General features: G+C 45.3%; 1 protein-coding gene across 1 annotated transcript in view; it reads right to left on the reverse strand.

Moving 5' to 3' along the window:
• PNOC (prepronociceptin) overlaps positions 1–23993 on the reverse strand; it is a 49697-nt gene that overhangs the window by 20788 nt on the left and 4916 nt on the right. The window contains exon 2 of the mRNA XM_074947391.1: positions 11161–11303. Within this exon, the coding sequence (XP_074803492.1) occupies positions 11161–11286 (126 nt within the window). The 5' untranslated portion in view covers positions 11287–11303. The remainder of the gene's footprint in view (positions 1–11160; positions 11304–23993) is intronic.

The following is a 23993-nucleotide window of genomic DNA, read 5'->3' on the forward strand; positions in this document are numbered from 1 at the left end:
ACGCTGGAGGGGAGGGATAGGATACAGAAGGACCTAGACAAATTGGAGGATTGGGCCAAAAGAAATCTGATGAGGTTCAATAAGGATAAGTGCAGGGTCCTGCACTTAGGATGGAAGAATCCCATGCACCGCTACAGACTAGGGACCGAATGGCTAGGCAGCAGTTCTGCGGAAAAGGACCTAGGGGTGACAGTGGACGAGAAGCTGGATATGAGTCAACAGTGTGCCCTTGTTGCCAAGAAGGCCAATGGCATTTTGGGATGTATAAGTAGGGGCATAGCGAGCAGATCGAGGGATGTGATCGTTCCCCTCTATTCGACACTGGTGAGGCCTCATCTGGAGTACTGTGTCCAGTTTTGGGCCCCACGCTACAAGAAGGATGTGGATAAATTGGAGAGAGTCCAGCGAAGGGCAACAAAAATGATTAGGGGTCTAGAGCACATGACTTATGAAGAGAGGCTGAGGGAGCTGGGATTGTTTAGTCTGCAGAAGAGAAGAATGAGGGGGGATTTGATAGCTGCTTTCAACTACCTGAAAGGGGGTTCCAAAGAGGATGGCTCTAGACTGTTCTCAATGGTAGCAGATGACAGAACGAGGAGTAATGGTCTCAAGTTGCAATGGGGGAGGTTTAGATTGGATATTAGGAAAAACTTTTTCACTAAGAGGGTGGTGAAACACTGGAATGCGTTACCTAGGGAGGTGGTAGAATCTCCTTCCTTAGAGGTTTTTAAGGTCAGGCTTGACAAAGCCCTGGCTGGGATGATTTAACTGGGAATTGGTCCTGCTTCGAGCAGGGGGTTGGACTAGATGACCTTCTGGGGTCCCTTCCAACCCTGATATTCTATGATTCTATGATTCTATGATTAAAATTCAAAATGATCTGGACAAACTGGAGAAATGGTCTGAAGTCAGTAAGATGAAATTCAATAAGGACAAATGCAAAGTACTCAACTTAGGAAGGAACAATAATTTGCACATGTACAAAATGGGAAATGACTGCCTAGGAAGGAGTACTGCAGAAAGGGATCTGGGGGTCATAGTGGATCACTGCTGCAAAAAAAGCAAACATCCTGCTGGGATGTATTAGCAGGTATGTTGTAAGCAAGACATGAGCAGTAATTCTTCTGCTCTCCTTAGCATTGATTAGGCCTCAATGGGAGTATTGTGTTGAGTTCTGGGTGCCACATTTCAGGAAAGATGTGGACAAATTGGAGAAAGTCCCGAGAAGAGCAACAAAAATGATTAAAGGTTTAGAAAACATGACCTTTGAGGGAAGTTTGAAAAAAGGTGGGTTTGTTTAGTCTGGAGAAGAGAAGACTGAAAGGGGACATAAAAGTTTTAAACTACATAAAAGGTTGTTACAAGGAGGAGGGAGGAAAGTTCTCATTGACCTCTGAGGATAGGACAAGAAGCAATGGGCTTGAAGTGCAGCCAGGGTGGTTTAGGTTGGACATTAGGAAAAACTTCCTAATAAGGATAATTAAGCACTGGAATAAATTGCAGAGGGAGGTTGTGGAATCTCCATCATTGGAGATTTTTAAGAGCAGTTTAGACAAACACCTGTCAGGGATGGTCTAGATAATACCTAGTCCCACCATGAGCGCAGGGGACTGGACTAGATGATCTCTCAAGGTCCCTTCCAGTCCTATGATTCAGCTGGTGCTCAGCATAACCTGCTGAATCAGGTGGCCAGCTCTCCAAGTGTCATTAGACACGTGGCTAACATGTCTCTGTATGCAAACTTTATTTGGTCAGATCATGAAGGTAGAGCACTTGTATGAAAAAGGAAAAGGTTGCCGTGGTGTCAAAGCAGCACATTTACTACCAGAGCCCTGTATGAGACGTTAGAAAGCTAATATCCTGAAACGCACAATTTCAAGACTGGACGTGTGAATAAGATAAGCTGGCATCTCTCTGGGGGCAGAGTTAGGGTAGTTTGGGTGCCTTGTCTGAGGAGTACATGGTTATGTAGCGGTATCATTTTTGCTATTGGAAAAAGGGATGGGGCTCTAAGTTTAAAAAAAATGTCTATGGTGGGGTGTGATTCAGACAAGATTAAGGACCTCTGCTTTAGTACAGCGGTTCTCAAACTATGGGGCGGGCCTCCCAAGAGAGGCACAGGAATGTGTTAAGGGAACCACGAGCTGTGTGCCTTTTTTTTTTTTTTTTTAAAGAGCTCCAGCTGTCAGCTCGGATGGTGGGGCTTGTGCACACCCGGGTTCTCCTCCTCCCCGCCCTCCGCAGGAATCCCTCACTGGGAGGCAGCCCAGACTCAGGATCTCCTCCCCTGCCAATCCCTCACCTGGTCAGCCCCAGGGTGGCAGCAGAAGTGCAGAAGTAAGGGTGGCAATGGGGCGCTAAGTCTGCTGTGAAAAGTGATATTGACAAATATCACTTTTCACATTGCCACCCTTCTGTGCTGCAGCTGGCACAGCACTGCCTTCAGAGCTGGGCACCCAACCAGCAGCCGCTGCTCTCCGCTCTGCCTTCAGAGCTGGGTGGTGATATATGTACTTGGGGAGGGGGCATAAATGACTACAGACACAAAGAAGAGGGGCCTGATCAAATAAGTTTGAGAACCACTGCTCTAGTAGATTGAATGATAGGATGACTAAAAACAAGTGAAGAGCTATAAATGTAATTAAGTCAAATTCTCATTATGCTCCTGACAAACTGGAGTAACTCCATTGACATCAGTGGGTCATTTGGATTTACACTACATGACTAAGGAGAGGGATCAATTACCAGTACGGGACTGAGTACTTCTGAGCATGTCCTGTGTGAACTTGATGTCTCTAGACATCTGAGCAGATTCAGACTGAGCTGAATGCTCATGTAGTTGATCCAAGCGCTGTGCCCTGTAGTATCTGAGCATCTTCCAGGTGGTAGCACTCTTTCTACAAGATGGTAAATTATTTATATGTGCTGCCCCTCTGAGAGCTGTTAAGCTGTGTGAGGTATTAAATACCCTGTTGCTGCTCTCCAGGTCTAAAAGAGTGCAGACTGAAAAACGCAACTGTCAGTCCATGTTTTTTTTAAGCAGGAGAATAGAGAGGAAGACTAGTTTTGTGGTGAAGGCCTTGGGGGAGGGTTTGGGAGATATGGGTTGAGTCATTTGCTCTGCCACAGAATCTGTGGCTTTGGGCAAGTTACTTAATCTCTGTTCCTTATCTATAGAATGGGGACAAAGACGTTTCCTTTGTCTGTATATATTTAGGCTGCAAACTCTTTGGGATAGTCCCTGCCCTGAAGAACTCAAAATCTAAATCGACAGGCACTTGCGCAATAGGCCCTGATCTTCGCTGCGGCCTCTTGGTGCTACTGGAAAGCACTGCACACAATAATTCTCTCATTTAGAGAACTGTAAAATCCACATATGTTAAAAGACAATCCATGTGCAGTTTATGGTGAGTCTTCTCCTGGCAAACAGAGCCAGCCAGCTCAGAGGGTATGTCTACACTGCAAAGAAAAACCCACTGTACCAAGTCTCAGAGCCCAGGTCAAGTGACTGGGGGTTGTGGGGCTTGTGCTGTGGGGCTAAAAATACTAGTGTAGATGCTCCAATTTGAGCTGGAACCCGGGCTTCAAGTCCCACCCCACTGGGGGGATTTCAGAGCCTAGGCTGCAGACAAAGTGGGAACTTCTATGCTGTTATTTTTAGCCCAGAGCACAAGTCAATTGACTTGGGCTCTGAGACTCAGCGCCGTGGGTTTTAATTTGCAATGTAGGCATACCCAGAGAAGTGCAGTGCATTCCCTACTGTCCCAACCATCTCCTCCCTCTCCCCCTGCATTTCCAGGTTGGCACTGGCCAGAATCACACTTACAAAACATAAGCCTAACACAAAGATTTGAAAGATTTGGAAGATCCATGTTTGGTTCCAAAATCACTGGGCTGGGTGATGTGGAGGCAGCATGATCAGCTGATGTCTTGGTTGGCTGTAGCTAGGCAATTACACTGTGCTCATCACCATAGTATCTGGTCATCATCATCTAAGCATTATTATCCCCATTCTACAACTGGGGAAACATGGGCACAGAGAATGATTTGTCCAAGGTCGCTTGGCAAGTTAAAGGCAGAGCTAGGATGGGAGTGCAAGACTTTTGAGTCCTAGGGTAGTGCCCTAACCATTGAGCCATATTGCTTCCCACTCCTGCAGATAACAGGTGCACTGAGGGTCCCTAGAAGAACCCCCCACAATAGGAATTAACTTCTTCAGCACATTTATAGGAGGTTTGCTGAGGCAGAAGGTGCCTCCTGCAGGCCAAGTCTGGCCCATCTGCTGCAGGGTGATGGATCCTGCAGGGCATTCAGTGCAGAAGATGCATCCTGTGAAATGTACCCAAGTGACTCAGGACTTGTCACCATGACAAACTCAAGTAAAACACTGCCGTGATGTACTGTCTTGGGCTTGTTAAGAAATAGAAAGGGGGAGGGGAAATCAATACATACCAAGTAGAAAAGAACAATAGGGAAAGAGAGGCGCCTACCAAGGCTGTCACAGAGGATCAATAGAGAGGAAAAGAAAGCATTATGAACTGTGAAAAAGTACTGGCCAGAGTCTTTAATGGCTCTCATCCCTGTGTGCTCTTTAATCAAGTGCTGAAGGCAAGTCTCATTTTCCTGCACAGCAGGCTAGAAAGATCGGAGCAGTGATAACCAAGGAATGAGAAGATACTGATCTAGACACCCAAACTTCCCTAGGGAAGCTAGGGCCTGATCCGGAGAGTGGTCAGCAAGTGCACCTCCTACTGACTTCCATGGGAGATGCAGCTACTCATCACCTCTCGGGATCAGGCCCTTCACTTCCATCATAGGTTAGGGAAGATAGAAATATCCTTTTTCCTATCCTTCCAGTCCTGCTCTGCCCCTCTCCACATGTGTGATCTGCATCAGGAGATGCTCTGAACTAAGTAATGCTCATTAATCAGTTTACATGTTGAATCAGATCAGAACGTCGCCTTGTATCGGCACAGTGAGCCTCGCTGGTCTTGACAAAGACAGTTTTCATTTGTACGTGTAAGGCTGAGTCCTGAGGGACAAACAGCTGGCAACAGGGATGAGTTGTTGAGACGAGTTAGAGTGGGAGTGACTCAGGAGACTAGCAAAGCTTAGCATGGTTTCTGAAAATGTGTCTAAAGACTAGATTATAAAGTTACGCGCCAGCTCCCAAGGCTCATGTCTGTTGGGGTCGGGGAGTCGGGTCTGACATGCTGATTCATTCCTTTCCAATTAAAAGTTTCCATTCTGAATGCACTTACTGCTAGCTTGACAGCCCTGGAGTTTGAAGTCCTCTTGTTATCCCCAGAACATTTACAACAGGAGTGATCATGTCAGCTTCCTCCTTCGCCATGCCTCAACCTTGCCCAGGAGGAGAGACCACTTCTGGGAGTCAGATGGCCACGCACCCTCCATGGACCATGCAGTTGTTGGTGTCTGTGTTGAGAATGCTGAGAAAGGGGACTAGCTATTGTCCATTATGTTAGGGGTACCTGGGTGCTGGAAAGGGGGTGTAAAGACACCAAGAGTGTCACAGAGGCCACCAAACAGGCAGCAGCTGCTTTTGATTATTACCAACCCAGGCTGGATTCAGCCAGAGGTGTTTGTTTTTGTGTGTGTGTCTTCAACGCACTATTTTACATGTAAAAGAGAGGATGAGACTTAAAATACTTCAGAGTAATATTCATGCATGAAACTATAATGTGGCCAACGCCTTTATTCTAAATGGTGGTTTGCATTAGCAGTGGCTGAGCTTCCGAAAGGGTACAGAGGTTCAGATGAACATCCAAAAGTTTGGCTTACATTACTGAGACTGTAAGCTCTTTGGGGCAGGGACTGTCTCTTTATTCTAGGTTTGTACAGCACCTTGCCAAGGGGTGCTGGTTTATGACTGGGGCTTCTAGGCATCCCAGTAATACAAAAAATGAAGAATAATCTAGACATTTTGGATTTAAACAGCTGAGGCTGGAAATCACATGAGAACTGCTTTTCTCTGAGTATTTAGCACTTTCCCTTCTAGCTGCAGTGCACAGGGTTGTATGAAAGAAACAGAATAGGGATGGCAAAGTTCGCCCAAACCCAACTGGAACTGAGGAGGACGTGTGGGGAGTTCTGCTCCCTTGAGCCTGGTAGAAGAGGGATATTTCTCCCTTGGCTTTTAGCTGTGTATCCCCACACCTCCCTTATTGTAACCCATGTCCAGCCCTAGCTTGGAGTGGGAAGGCAGATTGCACTGTAAAATTGATATGAATAATTGGCTCTTCAGAGCCCAACCGGCCAGAGTGGTCCCTGTTAAGCAATGGGAGCGGCTGAGCAGCCTTCCTGCACAACCCCTTACTGCCACTGACGCAGGAAGCAGGAGACTGGATGGAATCTAAACAGTTGTATGGATAAGAGCACTAACCACAGCCAATCTGCATTCAGCAATATGATTCATTTGGCCTAATCTGTCATCATCATGTGCCCAGATTAGTGTGACCAACTTTGTAAATCCTTTTCCTGACACTTCAATCAGTACCAGGAGGCATCTAAAGCCAGCCCTGAACATGAGTATGTAAGCAGAGTCAGGATGAGCTCCACCCTGACATCTGGTGGTGAGGTGTGGCAAGTTGTGGAAAAGAACTTCAGGGGCCAATCTCATTTGCATAGCCATACCCACCCCGCCTAGAATGAGGCCATAGCTGCCCAAATGGTCACTTTGGCTGCTGTGGGATCCTCTGTGTCTCTGTTATTGGGGCAGGAAGAATAAATTGTTATTACCCTGATTATGGGAATCAAGGACAGTGGAACTGTACTTGGCCTTTTGTTATGATGGAGGGACTCGCCATCAACTAAGTAGCACTCGCTAGGCAAGGGACATGGGTTCCAAAACTCTGTGAATTGAGAGAGGTTGAGGATAGGTATTAATACTTGGTGGTATGGGCCTCCTGGTGAGGGCCTTACATGCTAATTGCACTTTCTTCTCTTTCCACTGTGGAATATCAGAGCTAATTTTGATTCTATTAGGAGTCTAGTTACAGACTGCTGAGCTGAATTCACTTTGGGTTAATGGTGCACCAGCACTGAGGCTCCCCTGCTACAAGCTGCAATCACAAAAGAGCTAAACTTACTAAGAGCTGAAATCACTGAGTGTTGTGTTAAGTAGTGGGGGAGCCTGAAGATATATGGTGGAGCAGTTTGCGGGACGGTGAGCAGAGCAGCTGGTGGAGCAGAGCAGTTTGTCACATGCCTAGAGCAGCTCATGGGGCGGTTGGCAGAGCGGAGCCCCATGGAAAGTTGGAGCCATCAGATTTGGACCACATAAAGTGCCCCTTAATTCCCCCCCCCCCAATCTCCACCCAGGTTGGGAGGTAAAACTCTGCAGATAAACTTTTGAACTCTGGGGCTGCCCTGACCAGGGACAGAGACTTTTGGGTCGTTGGACTTTTGGGACTTTGGGTGATTTTGGGTTGCTGGACTCAAGAATCAAAGGGAAAGGACACCCCCCAATTTGCTTGGGGTGGGTTTTTTTGCTCATGGGTTGTGTTATGAATACTGTTGGTGGTGTTTCCCCAACATAATGCCACATTGTTTCTCTCTGTTATTAAAAGGCTTTTTGCTACACTCAGACTCTGTGCTTGCGAGAGGGGAAGTATTGCCTCTTGGAGGCGCCCAGTGGGGGTGGTATATATTTGTCACTGGGTGGGGGCTTGAGCTGGTTTTGCATTGTGTTATTGGAATGGAACCCCTAGATACTGAACCCGGCCCTTGTTGCTGCCAACTCTGACAGGCAGAAGGGTTACATGAGTGTTTGTGGATCAGGACTCGCAGTGCAGCAGGTATCCTAGCAGACTGTGTCAGTCTGAAGTCAGAGACACGGTAAAGCTGGTGCATTAGGTCCCCCAGCTCTGCCACCTCAACCCTGTGATGAGGGGGTGGGGGTTACTTCAGGCCCTTTATCCACCTCTTCCAGTGTAAATACAAATCCTTGGAAATTCTTCCTCTGCACAGGACACCAATAGAAGCTACCATTACCCATACAGATGGGCATTCTATCAGCCACTTCCCACTGATTATTAATATGCACCAGACGGGAATCAAATCCTGACTCTCCTTGAGCCCAGCTGTAACTCCCTAGGCAAACTGCAAACCCTTCTCCTGGGTGCAGTTACTGAGACTTGTTTTTTATGAGCTGGGCTTTTCCGCTCCTTTGCCTGGTGCATTCTGTGGTACCTCTCGTGAGCCATAAACTTCAACAGAAATTTATAGAGCCAGACAAGGCCTTTCAAACACATTGTTGCCAATAAAACTGGTCAGGACTCACTGCCTAACAAACACTGTGCTAGAGAGAGAGAAGGAGGTGTGAAGAAGAAGAAAAGTAGGACCAATCTTCTGTATGGACTTAAAGCTTCAGTAGAATAGTGGGGGGAGCAGTGAAATGGTTCAAGCCAGCTATGATCTAGGTGCTGTAATTAAGTGTCCCTATCACTCCCAACACTCTTGTCTCTGTCTGGGCTGACTCGAGGGTTGACACTTCGAAAAACTCTTTTGTCCTCAGAACAGAGTCACATCAGGAAATGGCTCAGATTCTATCTATGAGCAGTTTGGGCCTAGAGATTGTTTTGGGGTAGGGTGGCCAACTTTCGCATTTGTGAAAACTGGACACTGAGCACTGGAACCTCTCCCGCCCCCTGCTCTGCTTCTTTCCCTCGAGGCCCCGCCCCTGCTCCTCTTCCTCTCCCCGCCCCGTCGCTCGCTGCTATCTCCACCACCCTCCCACTCCCAGCTGAGCAGGGCTCTAGAGGTGACTGGGGCAGGACATTGGAGAGAGAGCCGGGCTCCAGGGGTGAGTAACTGGGACAAGACGCGGGAGGGAGAGCCAGGCTCTGAGGGTGAGAGGGTGACTGGGGTAGGGCAGGGAAGAGAGAGCTGTGCTCCAGAGGTGGGGTGCAGGGGGGCTGAGTGGGGCAGGGAGAGCCACACTCCGGGCACAGGCGGTTGGGGGTGGGTGAGTGGGGCAGGCAGAGCCACACTCGGGGCAGGACAGGGGAGCCGCTGGTGCCTCCTTCCACCCAAGCCCTTCCTGAGTGCTCTTCCAGGCTACAGCAGCCCTGGTGTCAGAGGCTGGTTACAGTAGGCAACCAAACTTTTAGTGTCTGGTCAGCAGCGCTGACCGGACCCGGCCAGGTTCCCTTTTCTACTGGACTTTCTGGTCGAAAACCAGACACCTGGCAACAGTATTTTGGGGGGTGGGAAGCTGACAACACCAAGATCTCAGCTTTCTGATTGGGGGCCCTCAACATATCAGATTGAAACAGCCCACTTGTGTGTCCACAGCCCCAGCAAGCCTGTCTTTCTGCGTTATTTTTAATGCACCCCTTGCTATAGTGTCGAAAGTCCAAGAAGCAAGTGTCCTAATGTAATCAATCTCAGAAATTCTAGGATTGTGGGTGGAAATAAGACCTCTCAGTGTCTAACTGACCTGCACACAGGTGACATCTGGGTGAGAACTTGTAACCTGCTGCTCTTAAAACACAGGCCTTTACCATTGCTAGCCATGTATATAAGGCCATAGCTGTACACGGTGCTATGTTATAGGTACGCTGTGCCAAACATACAGGTCCCACAAAGTATTCCAGCTTTATGAGGTGCCTTCCAGGGCTCCTAACAAATTCAGAGAAGAGAAGGGTGGACCTGATTCACCACTGTGCTATGCTAGTTTTACACTGGTGTAACTCCATTAACTTCTATAGGATTACTCCTGATTTACACCAGGGCATGCTAGCTCAGAATCAGGCCTTTGTTTCTATGCTTTGTATTTACTTGACTGTCCCTCTAGCCATTGATCATCTTAATCTGTAGCCATAAAAATATAGCTGGATGTCTCACACATTCATAGATAATATAGCTCTCCTGCAAAGCAGCCCCCAGGTCTGTCCCTGGAAGCCCTAGGAGATGAACGGATCTGATCTCCCACCTTACTTCCAAACGCTCCTGAGAGTCCTTTGCATGGGGCTGCCCTGGCTGCTAATGCAAGGAATAAAGGATTCTGGAGTGGATGGGTGCAGGTGGGGATCTCACTATGGGGTACAAGATGACCCTGGTATATTTCAAACAAACAAACAAAAAAAGAGGGATAGAAGGTGTCATAAATATAAAGGGAAGGGTAACCACCTTTCTATATACAGTGCTACAAAATCCCTCCTGGCCAGAGGCAACATCCTGTTACCTGTAAAGGGTTAAGAAGCTCAGCGAACCTGGCTGGCACCTGACCCAAAGGACAAATAAGGGGACAAGATACTTTCAAATCTTGGGGCGGGGGAAGGTTTTTGTTTGTGCTCTTTGTTTACATGGTTGTTCTCTCTTGAGACTGAGAGAAGCCAGACAGAAATCCATCTTCTCCAACCCATCCTAATCCAAGTCTCCAATATTGCAACCAGTATAGGTAAGCCAGGCAAGGCGGATTAGTTTATCTTTTGTTTTATGTGAATTTTCCCTGTGTTAAGAGGGAGGTTTATTCCTGTTTTCTGTAACTTTAAGGTTTTGCCCAGAGGGTTTTGCCCTCTGTGTTTTGAATCTGAATACCCTGTAAAGTATTTTCCATCCTGATTTTACAGAGATGATTTTTACCTTTCTTTTTTTTAATAAAATCCTTCTTTTAAGAACCTGACTGATTTTTCCATTGTTCCAAGATCCAGGGGTTTGGGTCTTTGATGATTTTGTAACAAATTGGTTAGCATATTATTCTCAAGCCTCCCCAGGAAAGGGGGTGTGTAGGGCTTGGGGGAAGACGTCTCCAAGTGGTCTCTTTCCCTGTTCTTTGTTTAAAATGCTTGGTGGTGGCAGATTACTGTTCAAGGCCAAGGAAAAGTTTGTACCTTGGGGAAGTTTTTAACCTAAACTGGTAAGAATAAGTTTAGGGGGTCTTTCATGTGGGTCCCCACATCTGTACCCTAGAGTTCAGAGTGGGGAAGGAACCCTGACAGAAGGGCTCATTTATTCCCGTGAAGCACTTTACCAATTCTAATGCCCCCCATCTCCGGATGTGGCTCTAGGTGATTGCTTGTGTTATCTGTTCCTAATGCTGGTGACATCGGGACAGGGCAGCGTTACTGGTGCACCTGGGACATCTGCATGTCAGTCGCTGGAGAGTGAGTGAGGCTATGGCCTTGACTGACTTACGAGAACATTGAAGTTGTCCTGTTGGTTGTACAAGTGTCTGTTGCAGCTCAGACAGTCCCTCTGACAGTCGCCGAGCACGTGGGCAAACAAACACAGCAGCAAGAGATCCCACAGCAGAGCCCCCATGGCGGCAGTTGCAAGACCTAGAGAACAGAGAAACAAAGACAAGTAGCACATTGAAGAGATCACTCCCGGTCTGTTAGAAAGAGAACTTCTCCATTGCTGAGTCACCAGAGCGGCAAAAGCTCTTAAGCAACCAGATTATTTTCCCAGTATACTAACAAGGTGCATGTGGTCTGACTGGTCAGTAACTGCCAGGATCACGCTTTCATTTTTGGAAACAGATACTGCATTTGCTTTTGCCCCAGTCAGTTGGTTTTTCCCCAAACTGTCCATGATTTTACAAAACTAATGGTCAGGACTCCATTGTTCTGTTACCAACTCTGCCACTGATTCCCCATGTGACCTTGGATGAATCATTTAATTTCTTCAGATCAGTTTCCCATCATTAAATTGCAGGTCGTGTCTCTCCACAGGAGCAGTGTGAGACTTAATTGTTTGTAAGGCACTTTAAGATCATGGAACAAAAGGTGCAAATAGTCAAAGTAAACTGTTAATGAAGAGCCTCTGGTCTGAAAACGTATCTGTCGAAACTATTCAGCAAACGTGAGTAATGAATACACTCATAGGCGACCAAATTTGGCTTCCAAACAATTTGATAATTTAAAGAGCAGCTAAATCCATAACAAACAGTATTACTCATAATACTCCATCAGCTCTTAGTGACACATGTAAGGGAGATATTGTCAAACATATGGGACCAAATTCTGCTGTCAGACACATTCATACATTTCACATTGTCTTCAGTGATAGATGTACTTGTCTGGTACATTAATTTTATATTTGAGATGGTGCTGGAGGAAAACTGCATATCAGTGAGCTAAAGTGGGCCAAGTTGTACTGTCACTCTTACAGGGGTATACCATTAAAATCAATGGGTGCAGCTCTGCCCTTCTTTGTGGCACTCTTCAAACCCAAAGCAAGTTCTGTTAAGCTTTAGTGTAACTGAAACAGGTTTTAAAAGTTAATTCTATGTTGATGAAGGATTGGCTGGAGATGGAATTTGTCTAGACAACAGAGGTATCCAGATGTGAAGTTTACCTCGACCCTGGAGTGATCACATGTTGGCTGTGAGGGGAAGTAAGTTTTTGTGACCCATCATAGTTTCTGAGCTGAGGCTGCCAGCCAAGGCAGCTGATTTAAAGCCAATTAGGGACGCAGTTTGTGGGATGTAGATCCTGTCTGCTAGGAGCTGAGCAGAGACCACCTCCCGTCTGAGCTAGTAATCTAGAAGTGAACGTGTTTGCATCTCATTCCCAGTCCTTGGAGCCATCCTCTTCTCCAGCTTCAGCTTGTTTGTATTCACTTCACTTCTCTCTGCCTCTCTAGTCTCTCTCTATTTCCAACACAACTAGAATACAAGTTTCTCTTCTATCTAAGGTTTCAGAGTAGCAGCCATGATAGTCTGTATCCGCAAAAAGAAAAGGAGTACTTGTGGCACCTTAGAGACTAACCAATTTATTTGAGCATAAGCTTTCGTGAGCTACAGCTCACTTCATCGGATGCATGTCATCTGATGAAGTGAGCTGTAGCTCACAAAAGCTTATGCTCAAATAAATTTGTTAGTCTCTAAGGTGCCACAAGTACTCCTTTTCTTCTATCTAAGTGCTTCCATAGCTCTTGTCATTGACAATATGACAACCCGAGCCCTCTCCCCAGGTTTGGTTGGCTCTAGGGCTCTACCTGAAAGACCTTTGTACCTCAGATCCTAATTTTCTATCCCACTTCCACCTCCACAAGTGCCAAAACTAGTTAGCAGGAATCAGTCAGCAGCTGCTGAGAATGTGAACGTAAGAACGGCCATACAGAGTCAGACCAATGGTTCATCTAACCTAATATCCTGTCTTCTGACAGTGGTCAATGCCAGGTGCCCCAGAGGAAATGAACAGAACAGGTAATCATCAAGTGATCCATCCCCTGTCGCCCATTTCCAGCCTCTGGCAAACAGAGGCTAAGGATACTGTCCCTGCCCATCCTGGCTAATAGCCATTGATGGACCTATCCTCCATGAATTTATCTAGTTCTTTTTTGAACCCTGTTATAGTCTTGGCCTTCACAACATCCCCTGGCAATGAGTTCCATAGGTTGACTGGGCATTATGTGAAGAAATACTTCCTTTTGTTTGTTTTAAATCTGCTGCCATTAATTTGGCATATGGATGACTCCTAGTTCTTGTGTTATGAGAAGGAGTAAATAACACTTCCTTATTTACTTTCTTCACACCAATCATGATTTTATAGACCTCTATCATATCCCCCTTAGTCATCTCTTTTCCAAGATGAAAATTCCCATTCTTATTTATCTCTCCTCATATGGAAGCTGGTCCATAGTCCTAATCATTTTTGTTACCCTTTTCTGAACCTTTTCCAATTCCAAGATACCTTTTTTGAGATGGGACGACCACATCTGCACGCAGTATTCAAGATATGGATGTACCAGGGATTTATATAGAGAAAATGTAATATTTTCTATCTTATTATCAATCCCTTTCCTAATGACTCCCAACATTCTGTAGGCTTCTTTGACTGCCACTGCACACTGAATGGATGTTTTCAGAGAACTATCCACAATAACTCCAAGATCTCTTTCTTGAGTGGTAAGAGCTAATTTAGACCCCATCATTTTATATGTATAGTTGGGATTATGTTTTCCAGTGTGCATTACTTTGCATTTATCAACATTGGATTTCATCTGCCATTTTGTTTCCCAGTCACCCAGTTTTGTGAGAAAGGGATCTTCGCAGTCTGCTTGGAACTTAACTATCTTGATTAGTTTTTGCAAAAAGAACAGGAGTACTTGTGCCACCTTAGAGACTAACAAAATTATTTGAGCATAAGCTTTCGTGAGCTACAGCTCACTTCATCGGATGCATTCAGTGGAAAATACAGTGGGGAGATTTATATACATAGAGAACGTGAAACAATGGGTGTTACCATACACACTGTAACAAGAGTGACCACTTAAGGTGAGCTATTACCAGCAGGAGAGCAGGGGTGGGGGGGAAAGCTTTTGTAGTGATAATCAAGGTGGGCCATTTCCAGCAGTTGACAAGAACGTCTGAGGAACAGTGGGGGGTGGGGGTGGGAGTAAACATGGGGAAATAGTTTTACTTTGTGTAATGATCCATCCACTCCCAGTCTCTATTCAAGCCTAAGTTAATTGTATCCAGTTTGCAAATTAATTCCAATTCAGCAGTCACTCGTTGGAGTCTGTTTTTGAAGTTTTTTTGTTGAAGAATTGCCACTTTTCGGTCTGTAATCGAGTAACCAAAGAGATTGAAGTGTTCTTCAACTGGTTTTTGAATATTATAGTTCTTGACGTCTGATTTGTGTCCATTTATTCTTTTACGTAGAGACTATCCAGTTTGACCAATGTACGTGGCAGAGGGGCATTGCTGGCACATGATGGCATATATCACATTGGTAGATGTGCAGGTGAACGAGCTTCTGATAGTGTGGTTGATGTGATTAGGCCCTACGATGGTGTCCCCTGAATAGATATGTGGACACAGTTGGCAACGGGCTTTGTTACAAGGATAGGTTTCCTGGGTTAGTGGTTCTGTTGTGTGGTGTGTGGTTGCTGGTATTTGGTTCAGGTTGGGGGGCTGTCTGTAAGCAAAGACTGGCCTGTCTCCCAAGATCTATGAGAGTGATGGGTCGTCCTTCAGGATCGTAGATCCTTGATGATGCGTTGGAGAGGTTTTAGTTGGGGGCTGAAGGTGGTGGCTAGTGGCATTCTGTTATTTTCTTTGTTGGGCCTGTCCTGTAGTAGGTGACTTCTGGGTACTCTTCTGGCTCTGTCAATCTGTTTTTTCACTTCCGCAGGTGGGTATTATAGGTTTAAGAATGCTTGATAGAGATCTTGTAGGTCTTTGTCTCTGTCTGAGGGGTTGGAGCAAATGCGGTTGTATCGCAGAGCTTGGCTGTAGACAATGGATCGTGTGGTGTGGTCTGGAGGAAAGCTGAAGGCATGTAGGTAGGAATAGCGGTCAGTAGGTTTCCGGTATAGGGTGGTGTTTATGTGACCATCGCTTATTAGCACTATAGTGTCCAGGAAGTGGATCTCCTGTGTGGACTGGTCCAGGCTGAGGTTGATGGTGGGATGGAAATTGTTGAAATCATGGTGGAATTCCTCAAGGGCTTCTTTTCCATGGGTCCAGATGATGAAGATGTCATCAATATAGCGCAAGTAGAGTAGGGGCATTAGGGGACGAGAGCTGAGGAAGTGTTGTTCTAAGGAAATGGCTCACTTTGATTATCACTACAAAAGGTTCTCCCCCCCCCCCCCCCCGCACTCTCGTGCTGGTAATAGCTCACCTTAAGTGATCACTCTCATTACAGTGTGTATGGTAACACCCATTGTTTCATGTTCTCTGTGTATATAAATCTCCCCACTGTATTTTCCACTGAATGCATCCGATGAAGTGAGCTGTAGCTTACGAAAGCTTATGCTCAAATAAATGTGTTAGTCTCTAAGACGCCACAAGTACTCCTTTTCTTTTTGCAAATACAGACTAACACGGCTGCTACTCTGAACCCTTGATTAGTTTTGTATCATCTGCAAATTTTGCCACTTCACTAGTGTTTACCCCATTTTCCAGATAATTTATGAACATGTTGAAAAATACAGGTCCCAGTACAGACCCCTGGGGGGCACCACTATTTACTTCTCTCCATTCTGAAAATTTATCATTTATTCCTACCCTTTGTTTTCTTTCTTTTAACTGGTTACTGATCCGTGAGAGGACCTTCCTTCTTATCCCATGGTTGCTTACTTTGCTTAAGAGCCTTTGGTGAAGGACCTTATTAAAGGCTTTCTGAAAATCTAAGTACACTATATCCACTGGATCACCCTTGTCCACATGCTTGTTGACCCCCTCAAAGAATTCTAGTAAATTGGTAAGCCATAATTTCCCTTTACACATACCATCTTGACTCTTCCCCAACAAATCATGTTCATCTATGTGTCTGATAATTCTGTTCTTTACTATAGTTTCAAACAATTTGCCTGGTACTGAAATTAGGTTTACCAGCCTGTAATTGCCAGGATTGCCTCTGGCGCCTTTGTAAAAAATTGGTGTCACATTAACTATCCTCCAGTTATCTGATACAGAAGCTGATTTAAATGATAGGTTACAAACCACAGTTAGTAGTTCTGCAATTTCACATTTGAGTTCCTTCAGAACTTGGTTGAATACCATCTCGTCATAGTGACTTATTGCTGTTTAATATATCGGTTTGTTCCAAAACCACCTCTAATGACACCTCAATCTGGGATAGTTCCTCAGATTTGTCACCTAAAAAGAATAGCTCATGTTTGTGAATCTCCCTCACATCCTCTGCCATGAAGACTGTTGCAAAGAATTCATTTAGTTTCTCTGCAATGGCCTCATTTGTTTAGTTTAGTTTAGTTTTAGTTTCTCTGCAATGGCCTTATTGTCCTTGAGTGCTCCTTTAGCATCTCGATCGTTCAGTGGCCCCACTGGTTATCAGGCTTCCTGCTTCTGATGTACTTAAAATTTTTTTTGCTGTTGCTTTTTGACTCTTTGGCTAGCTGTTCTTCAGATTCTTTTTTAGCCTTCCTGATTATGTTTTTTTTACACTTGCCAGAGTTTATGCTCCTTTCTATTTTCCTCAATAGGATTTAACTTCCACTTTTTAAAGGATGTTTTTTTGTCTCTAACTGGTTCTTCTTTGTTGGTTAGCCATGGTGGCACTTTTTTTGTCCTCTTACTATGTCTTTTAATTTAGGGTATACATTTAAATTGAGCTTCAGTTATGGTGTCTTTAAAAAGTTTCTATGCAGCTTGCAGGGACTTCACTTTTGGCGCTGTACTTTTTAATTTCTATTTAACAGACTTCCTCATTTTTGTGTGGTTCCCCTCTCCGAAATTAAATGCTACCAGGGTGGGTTGCATTGGTGTTTTCCCCCGCAGAGGGATGTTAAATTTTATTATGTTATGATCACTATTACTAACAGGTTCAACTATATTCACCTCTTGGACCCGAACCTGTGCTCCACTTAGGACTAAATCAGAATCTCTCCTCTTGTGAGTTCCAGGACTAGCTGATCCAAGAAGTAAGCATTTAAAGTGTCAAGAAACTTTATCTCTGCATCCCATCCTGAGATGACATGTACCCAGTCAATATGGGAATAGTTGAAATGGGCCAATAGAAGACTATGCTACCTTGTTTCAAGCACCTTTCATCTGAAGATCTGAATACACTTTTAGCCATGAATGAAGACTCACACTTCTGTGAGACTGGGGTTGTTTATTGCCATGTTATAAATGGGGAAACTGAGGCAAATAGCGGTGAAATGACAAAATCAAGGTGCAGCAGTGAATCAGACCTGAAGAAGTGGTACCCAGGACTCCTGCCAGTGGCTTGTTCTTTTAACCATCCTTCCTCCCCTTGTTAAGGAGACTTGGTACATTTCAAATTAAGATATCAACTTAAACAAAAGTGAGTAAAGCAGGTGGCCCACCATCTTTTCCCTTGTCCCCCAAAGTTCTCACCACTGCAATTCCAGCACTGGATATATTATTGTTTATTGTTTGTACTATAACAGCACCCAGGCGCCCCGGTCAAGGATCTGAGAGTCACTGTGCAAGGTGCTGTACAAGTACATATAGGCTGAGGTCTGACCTATCTGAAAGCTCTCTCTTGAGCTGTTATATGTAATCAGCAGGGCTGGGAGAAGTGGAACAAGGACTTGGGTCCTGGCACACAGGAGAAGCAGGTTTTCTTATTTGCATGACAGTAAGAGAGGAGACATGACACGCAATTACTCATGAACAGAGTCCAGGAGCAGCGCTGTATTGCAGGCAGGGTGCCTGTCACCAGGGTGATTTATGCTGAATACAGTGGGGATGCCAGTCTCTCTGCTTCCTGTGAAATTCCTGATCTGCATTTCCCCTGCATGGGGCAATGACTCCCACAAAGCAGGGTGGTGTGACAGATGTTCAGCATTATGTCTCCTGTCTAATGAGATGTTCTGTTTGTGATTCGCATTCCCGTCCTCAGTGTCAAGCAATCTCTGCATGTGTGGCACGAAGCTGGCAGGCTTCGGAAGGCCCCCTCCCTGCACTGTGACTTTCATTTCCTTCCCTGACACTGTAAGATTCTGCTCAGAGGTGACAATCCATGAATGGGGGTCCGCCCTATGAACTGGACATGAGCTGGGACAGCATGGGGCATTGCTTTCGATGGCACTGTTCTCCCTGAGCAATACACTGAGGGCCAGGAGCTCCTTCTGATCAGAGACCAAGGACTGGATCCAGAGACGATGTGTAGAGCAGCACAGATTCTACTCACTCACACATCAGTGGATGTGGATGAACAGAAGAACAGTGGGATTCAATCCTGAGCCCCACTCTGGCCCTGTTGGGCATTGGTCTTGGTGCGAAGAAGTTAGAAAGCAGCCAGATCTCCCCAGCTGGGAAATCCCCCCACATGGAAAAGTTCTCCACTGGCAGAGAGTCAGGCTAACTGACTCCTACACCAGCACCTTCTGCAGCCCATAGTACAGGGGGCATGTCAAGTCATTCTTGGTGGCAGAGGGAAAGATGGCATAGCCAGAACATGATGTGCTCTGGCAAGTAGATGGCAGATGATTCCTTGGGATCATGGCCATCTGGGTGTAGTTTAGACTAGCCAGGGCTTCCCTGAACTGGCCCCAGGCTGCTGAAGGAGTGGGCAGCCAAAAATGCCACGACAGATCTAAGATGTGCCTGTAGCATTTAAAGAAGCTGCTTGTCTCATTCCTCACTTTTGTAACCTGTGCCTTAAGACTACCATTTTTTTGCCACTGTGAATAAACTTAGCTTAGAAGAGGCAGACGTGAATCTTATTCCAGAGGCTCATTTGCCATTACTCAGTTAGGTGAATAGCTTGAGCAAGGTCTTTAACCTTAGCGCACGTCACCATTCAAAAACAAAAATAATGAATCATTTTATGTAAGGAAAGGCAATTCCCTCCACACTGGTCTTATTTGTCACAGTGTCGTTCTCCACAGTGGGGATAACAGCTTTTATTCAAATGATTAGCAGCTCAGAGCTGAAATTCCCATTCACCTGTATAATCAAAAACATTTTGTGAACTAGTTTTTTTTAGGGTGTTTCTGATGACAATAGTAAGGGATAAACAAATTCTAAGAGGAAACTGTCTAATTGGGATGATTTGGGAGGCTACAAGGTTAACTAAGCACTTGAGTATGCTTTTTACCAACTCCTTGTTGCAATAAGAAATCAGGTATAGTGCTTGTGATTGCAGCATTTGTTGCTCTGCCTGCTATCCAGCTTGTAATTGCCTTTGAACAAATGCAAAAGTGAGATGTTTGATACAGACCTAATAAACGAGGGCCAAATCCTGATGCAGTTGAAGTCTGTGGCACAATGCCAGTTGGACCTGATTCTGACCTTGCTCACGCCAGGGTAAATTGAAAGTAACCTGATCAAAGTCAGTGGAGTTCAGCGGGTGTCAAACTGGTATGAGAGCAGAACTGGGCCTGTTGACTTCAGTAAGACCAGGATTCGGACCACAACATTTCTTTTTGCTTCTGCTTGTGGTTGCTGTGTGAAACAGGATCTAGTGCAACCCCTAAAAGTCTTTGTGGGGAAAGAGAGAGAGAGAGGAGGTGGGAAAACAGAGAAGGCTGGAGAAGAAGATACTTTGAGACTTAGGGCCAAATCCTGGTTCTGTTCCCTTTGTGCCAGCTATCTCATTCCAGACAAGGATGAGAATCCAGGCCCCTAGCTCATGCGAAGAGGATGGGCATAACTCCCTCATGTATAGAGTTTGCATGCATAGCTCTCTTGACTTCAGTGAAAAGGGTGTATAGGACTTGGCTCAGGGTGCCTCACTGGAAGAGATTTAAAAGGGGCTTTGTTACAGAGAGATGAGATGAGTCCACTTGCATAACTGAAGTGTTGCATATTACATTGTGAATCCTCTTTAAAATCATTCCCCTGGGTACAGTTTACTGCAGCGATACCGTCAGTGGGTTGGAATGTGGTCACAGGATAATGTTACTTAACCACCTGCTGCTGCAGCATCAATTTACCGAAAATAAGTGATCAGATCCCTGTCAGAGCTGCCTCACGTAGCACAGATCTGAGGTTGGGGTGGTGCCCACAGCTGGTGCTGCCCCATTCACCCGACGTGGCACCTTTGCAGTGTAGAGCTAATCGAGGCACACATATGCATGTAGCCTGTGGAAGAATCTCCCAAAGGGAAAACTAGACTGGACAACGCACTGGAGTATATACATAGGGAATCACCTTGTACTGGCATCTGAGGGATGGACTAGATCTGTGGCTCTCAACGAGGGGTACGCATATTCCTGGGGATACGCAGAGGTCTTCCAGGGGGGTACATCAACTCATCTAGATATTTGCCTAGTTTTACAACAGGCTACATAAAAAGCACTAGCCAAATCAGTACAAACCAAAATTTCATGCAGACAATGACTTGTCTATACTGCTCTGTATACTATGCACTGAAATGTAAGTACAATATTTATATTCCAATTGATTTATTTTAGAATGATATGGTAAAAATCAGAAAGTCAGCAATTTTTCAGTCGTAGTGTGCTGTGACACTTGTATTTTTATGTCTGATTTTGTCAATAAGTAGAATTTAAGTGAGGTCAAACTTGGGGTATGCAAGACAAGTCAGACTCCTGAAAGGGGTTGTGATGTTGCACTCCATCTGTTTATGGAAATATGCTTATGAGTATGAATATAATGTAACTGAAATATGCTTCATGCAAAAGATAAGGTATCTTTACAAAGCTTATGATCTACTGAGTGTGTTCGTCCTATTTGTATGAACGTATCATTCTTGTATCTGAAGCTAAAAATATGAAGTATTACTCTAAAGTCCTATTGTAACTATGCAAAGTGTGAGCCATTAATGGTGGCTTAGGATCTTGATGGCTCTCATTAACTAGAACAATTGGTTGTAAATGGCTCTGTTTACTTGTAAGCCTTCCTGTTATTGTGTGACTCAGGCCGGAAAGAACGGAGGCTTGGGGGTCTCACAGAACATGTGACCATATCACCTGGTACTGGAATCCATCTTAAACCTGGTGCTTTTCCATTTAGAAGGAGGGGTGGGGACCCAGAGAGACAAAAGATTCCTGCCTTGTGCCAAAGCTATAAAAGGGGGTGGAACAGAACAAAGCGGCTGCCAGTCATGAGAAATCCCTGAGTTACCACCTGAGTTGGAACTAACAAGGTCTGTACCAGGGGAAAGGATTGGGCCCAGATTAAGAAGGAGTCTAGTCTGTGAAAGAAGCTTATTGGAAAAAGAAAAGGAGTACTTGTGGCACCTTAGAGACTAACCAATTTATTTGAGCATAAGCTTTCGTGAGCTACAGCTCACTGTAGCTCACGAAAGCTTATGCTCAAATAAATTGGTTAGTCTCTAAGGTGCCACAAGTACTCCTTTTCTTTTTGCGAATATAGACTAACACGGCTGTTACTCTGAAGCTTATTGGAATATCTCTGAGGGTGAGATTTACCTGTATTCAGCTTCTTAAATGTATTAGGCTTAGACTTGCGTGTTTTGTTTTATTTTGCTTGATAACTTACTTTGTTCTGTCTGCTATTACTTCAAACCACTTAAATCCTACTCTTTATACTTAATAAAATCACTTTTGTTTATTAATTAACCCAGAGTAAGTGATTAATACCCGGGGGAGCAAACAGCTGTGCATATCTCTCTATCAGTGTTATAGAGGGCAGACAATTTATGAGTTTACCCTGTATAAGCTTTATACAGAGTAAAATGGATTTATTTGGGGTTTGGATGTGAAGGTAAGAGACCTGGGATCATTTCCCAGCTCTGCCACTGTGTGGTCCTGGGCAAGTCACTTTACCTTGCTGTGACTCATTTATCCCATCTGCAAAATGGGGATCATTCATCTTCCTCAGAGGGATGTCAGGGTGTGGAATCCATTAGGGCCCAAGCATGCCTGATAAGCGCTGCCCTGAGCTGGTGTCTCAGCGCTACCCCAGAGGGAGCTGCGGAAAGGATTATGGCTCCTTGGGCCTCTGCTGCACCTTAGGATGGTACAGCATGTCTGGCCCTGGTGTCTCCAGCTGGCTCTGCTGGCTGGTGTTGGGGCCATGGCATGTTTTCCCAGCAGTTCGTGGAGGAAACAGGTGCAGTCACATGCAGGGCATGAATATGCCATCTCACGTACAAGACCAGGCAAAGTAATCAGAGCAGTTCTGAGATTTGGAGCTAACATGTAGTTTGTTTACCTTAGGGGTTTCTACCGCCACCCATCACCCCGGCATCTGAGCACACCCTTGTGTATGTCACTGCTGAACTTGGCGCAGAGATATCTATGGATGTTGCAGCTGCTTGTTCCAGGTTGCCTTGTTGAATGTGGTCCCGTGACTCTCGTCCTATTGTAAATGCTCATTTCACTGGTTGATCAGAACCCAAGTGAGAAAAAGGGGATTTGGGTAGAGGGAAGCAAGCTGAGTGTAAACAGTTTGAAGCTGGGGGATCGGACAGGCATAGGAGGGGACATCTGTCTATTACTGGAAAATCAAGGTTGCAGTGCCATGAAAAACTAGTTTGTCCAAAGCTCTGACGCCTGAGAACAAAGACTCAGTTTGAGCCAGGGTCAGCTCTAACTTGGGGAAACATTTGAGCTGGTTCCAATCTGATCTGGTTTGATCTAGTTAACTTCTCTGGGGCTTGTAATAGTGGCAAATGTAGAGAGGAAAAGGCTGCCCTCAGGATCCTCAAACCATGATTCTTTTCCCAGGCTGAGTACAGGGAACACATAAGGCAGTAAAGAAATGAAAGCTGGGCTTCTTCTTTCTGCTTGGAAGTGAAGATATGAAGGGCTGGTTCATACAAAGTTTCCTTAATTCAGTGTTACCAGCAGTGTAGGAGTGTTACCCAGCTTCCCATAAAGTCTGGAGTATCAGATTCATAGCACTTTGGTACCAGGGTCACACACAGTTTCTCTCTGGCTGGAGTAGAGTATGCCGAGGGCATGGAAGGGTTAATCTCAGTAGCTTGTTTGTTGTTTGCCGACTGTATAAGGGAGAGAGCTGATAAGGTTTGGAACTACTTTAATCTTTGCTGAGTCTCATTAAAGCTGGATGGCAGAATGAGTCAGAGGATTGGCAAAAGCTTCCAGAAGAGGGGCTGGGAATGGCAATCACCCTTTCAACTCACCCCTAAAAGTCATTCGGATTAATCTCTCTCACGATGCACAGAGGTAGAGTGACCTAAAGGGCAGAGCATGGTTTAGAGGGTCAGGCAGTGCTGTGTTCTAACCCAGTGCTGCCACTGATTCCCTGGGTGTCCTTATGCACATTGTGTCACCCCTTTGTGCCCCAGTTTCCCCATCTGTAAAATGGGGGTTACTGGTTCTGGCTGATCTGTCTCACACAGTGTTATGAGGGCTAATTACTGAAGTGCATAGAATATCTTGGAGATGGGAAAAACTCTATAGAAGTGCTAACTGTTACTATCTGTGGCATCTCTCTGTCTGTGGCATCTCCTGCTTCTTTACCTGGTCACTACAAGGCTCTGGTTTTAAAGCCTGTTCTCATTTTTCAACTCTTACATTTGGGCAGCACCTGAGATCCTTGAATGAAAAGTGCTGTAGTGGTAGGAAGTGCTATCAAGCTCTTACACTGGCCATTCAGGCCAGGCTAGATGATCTTAATGGCCCTTCTGACT

The sequence above is a fragment of the Natator depressus genome, chromosome 3 (assembly GCF_965152275.1).
Source record: "Natator depressus isolate rNatDep1 chromosome 3, rNatDep2.hap1, whole genome shotgun sequence".
Classification (NCBI taxonomy): domain Eukaryota; kingdom Metazoa; phylum Chordata; order Testudines; family Cheloniidae; genus Natator; species Natator depressus.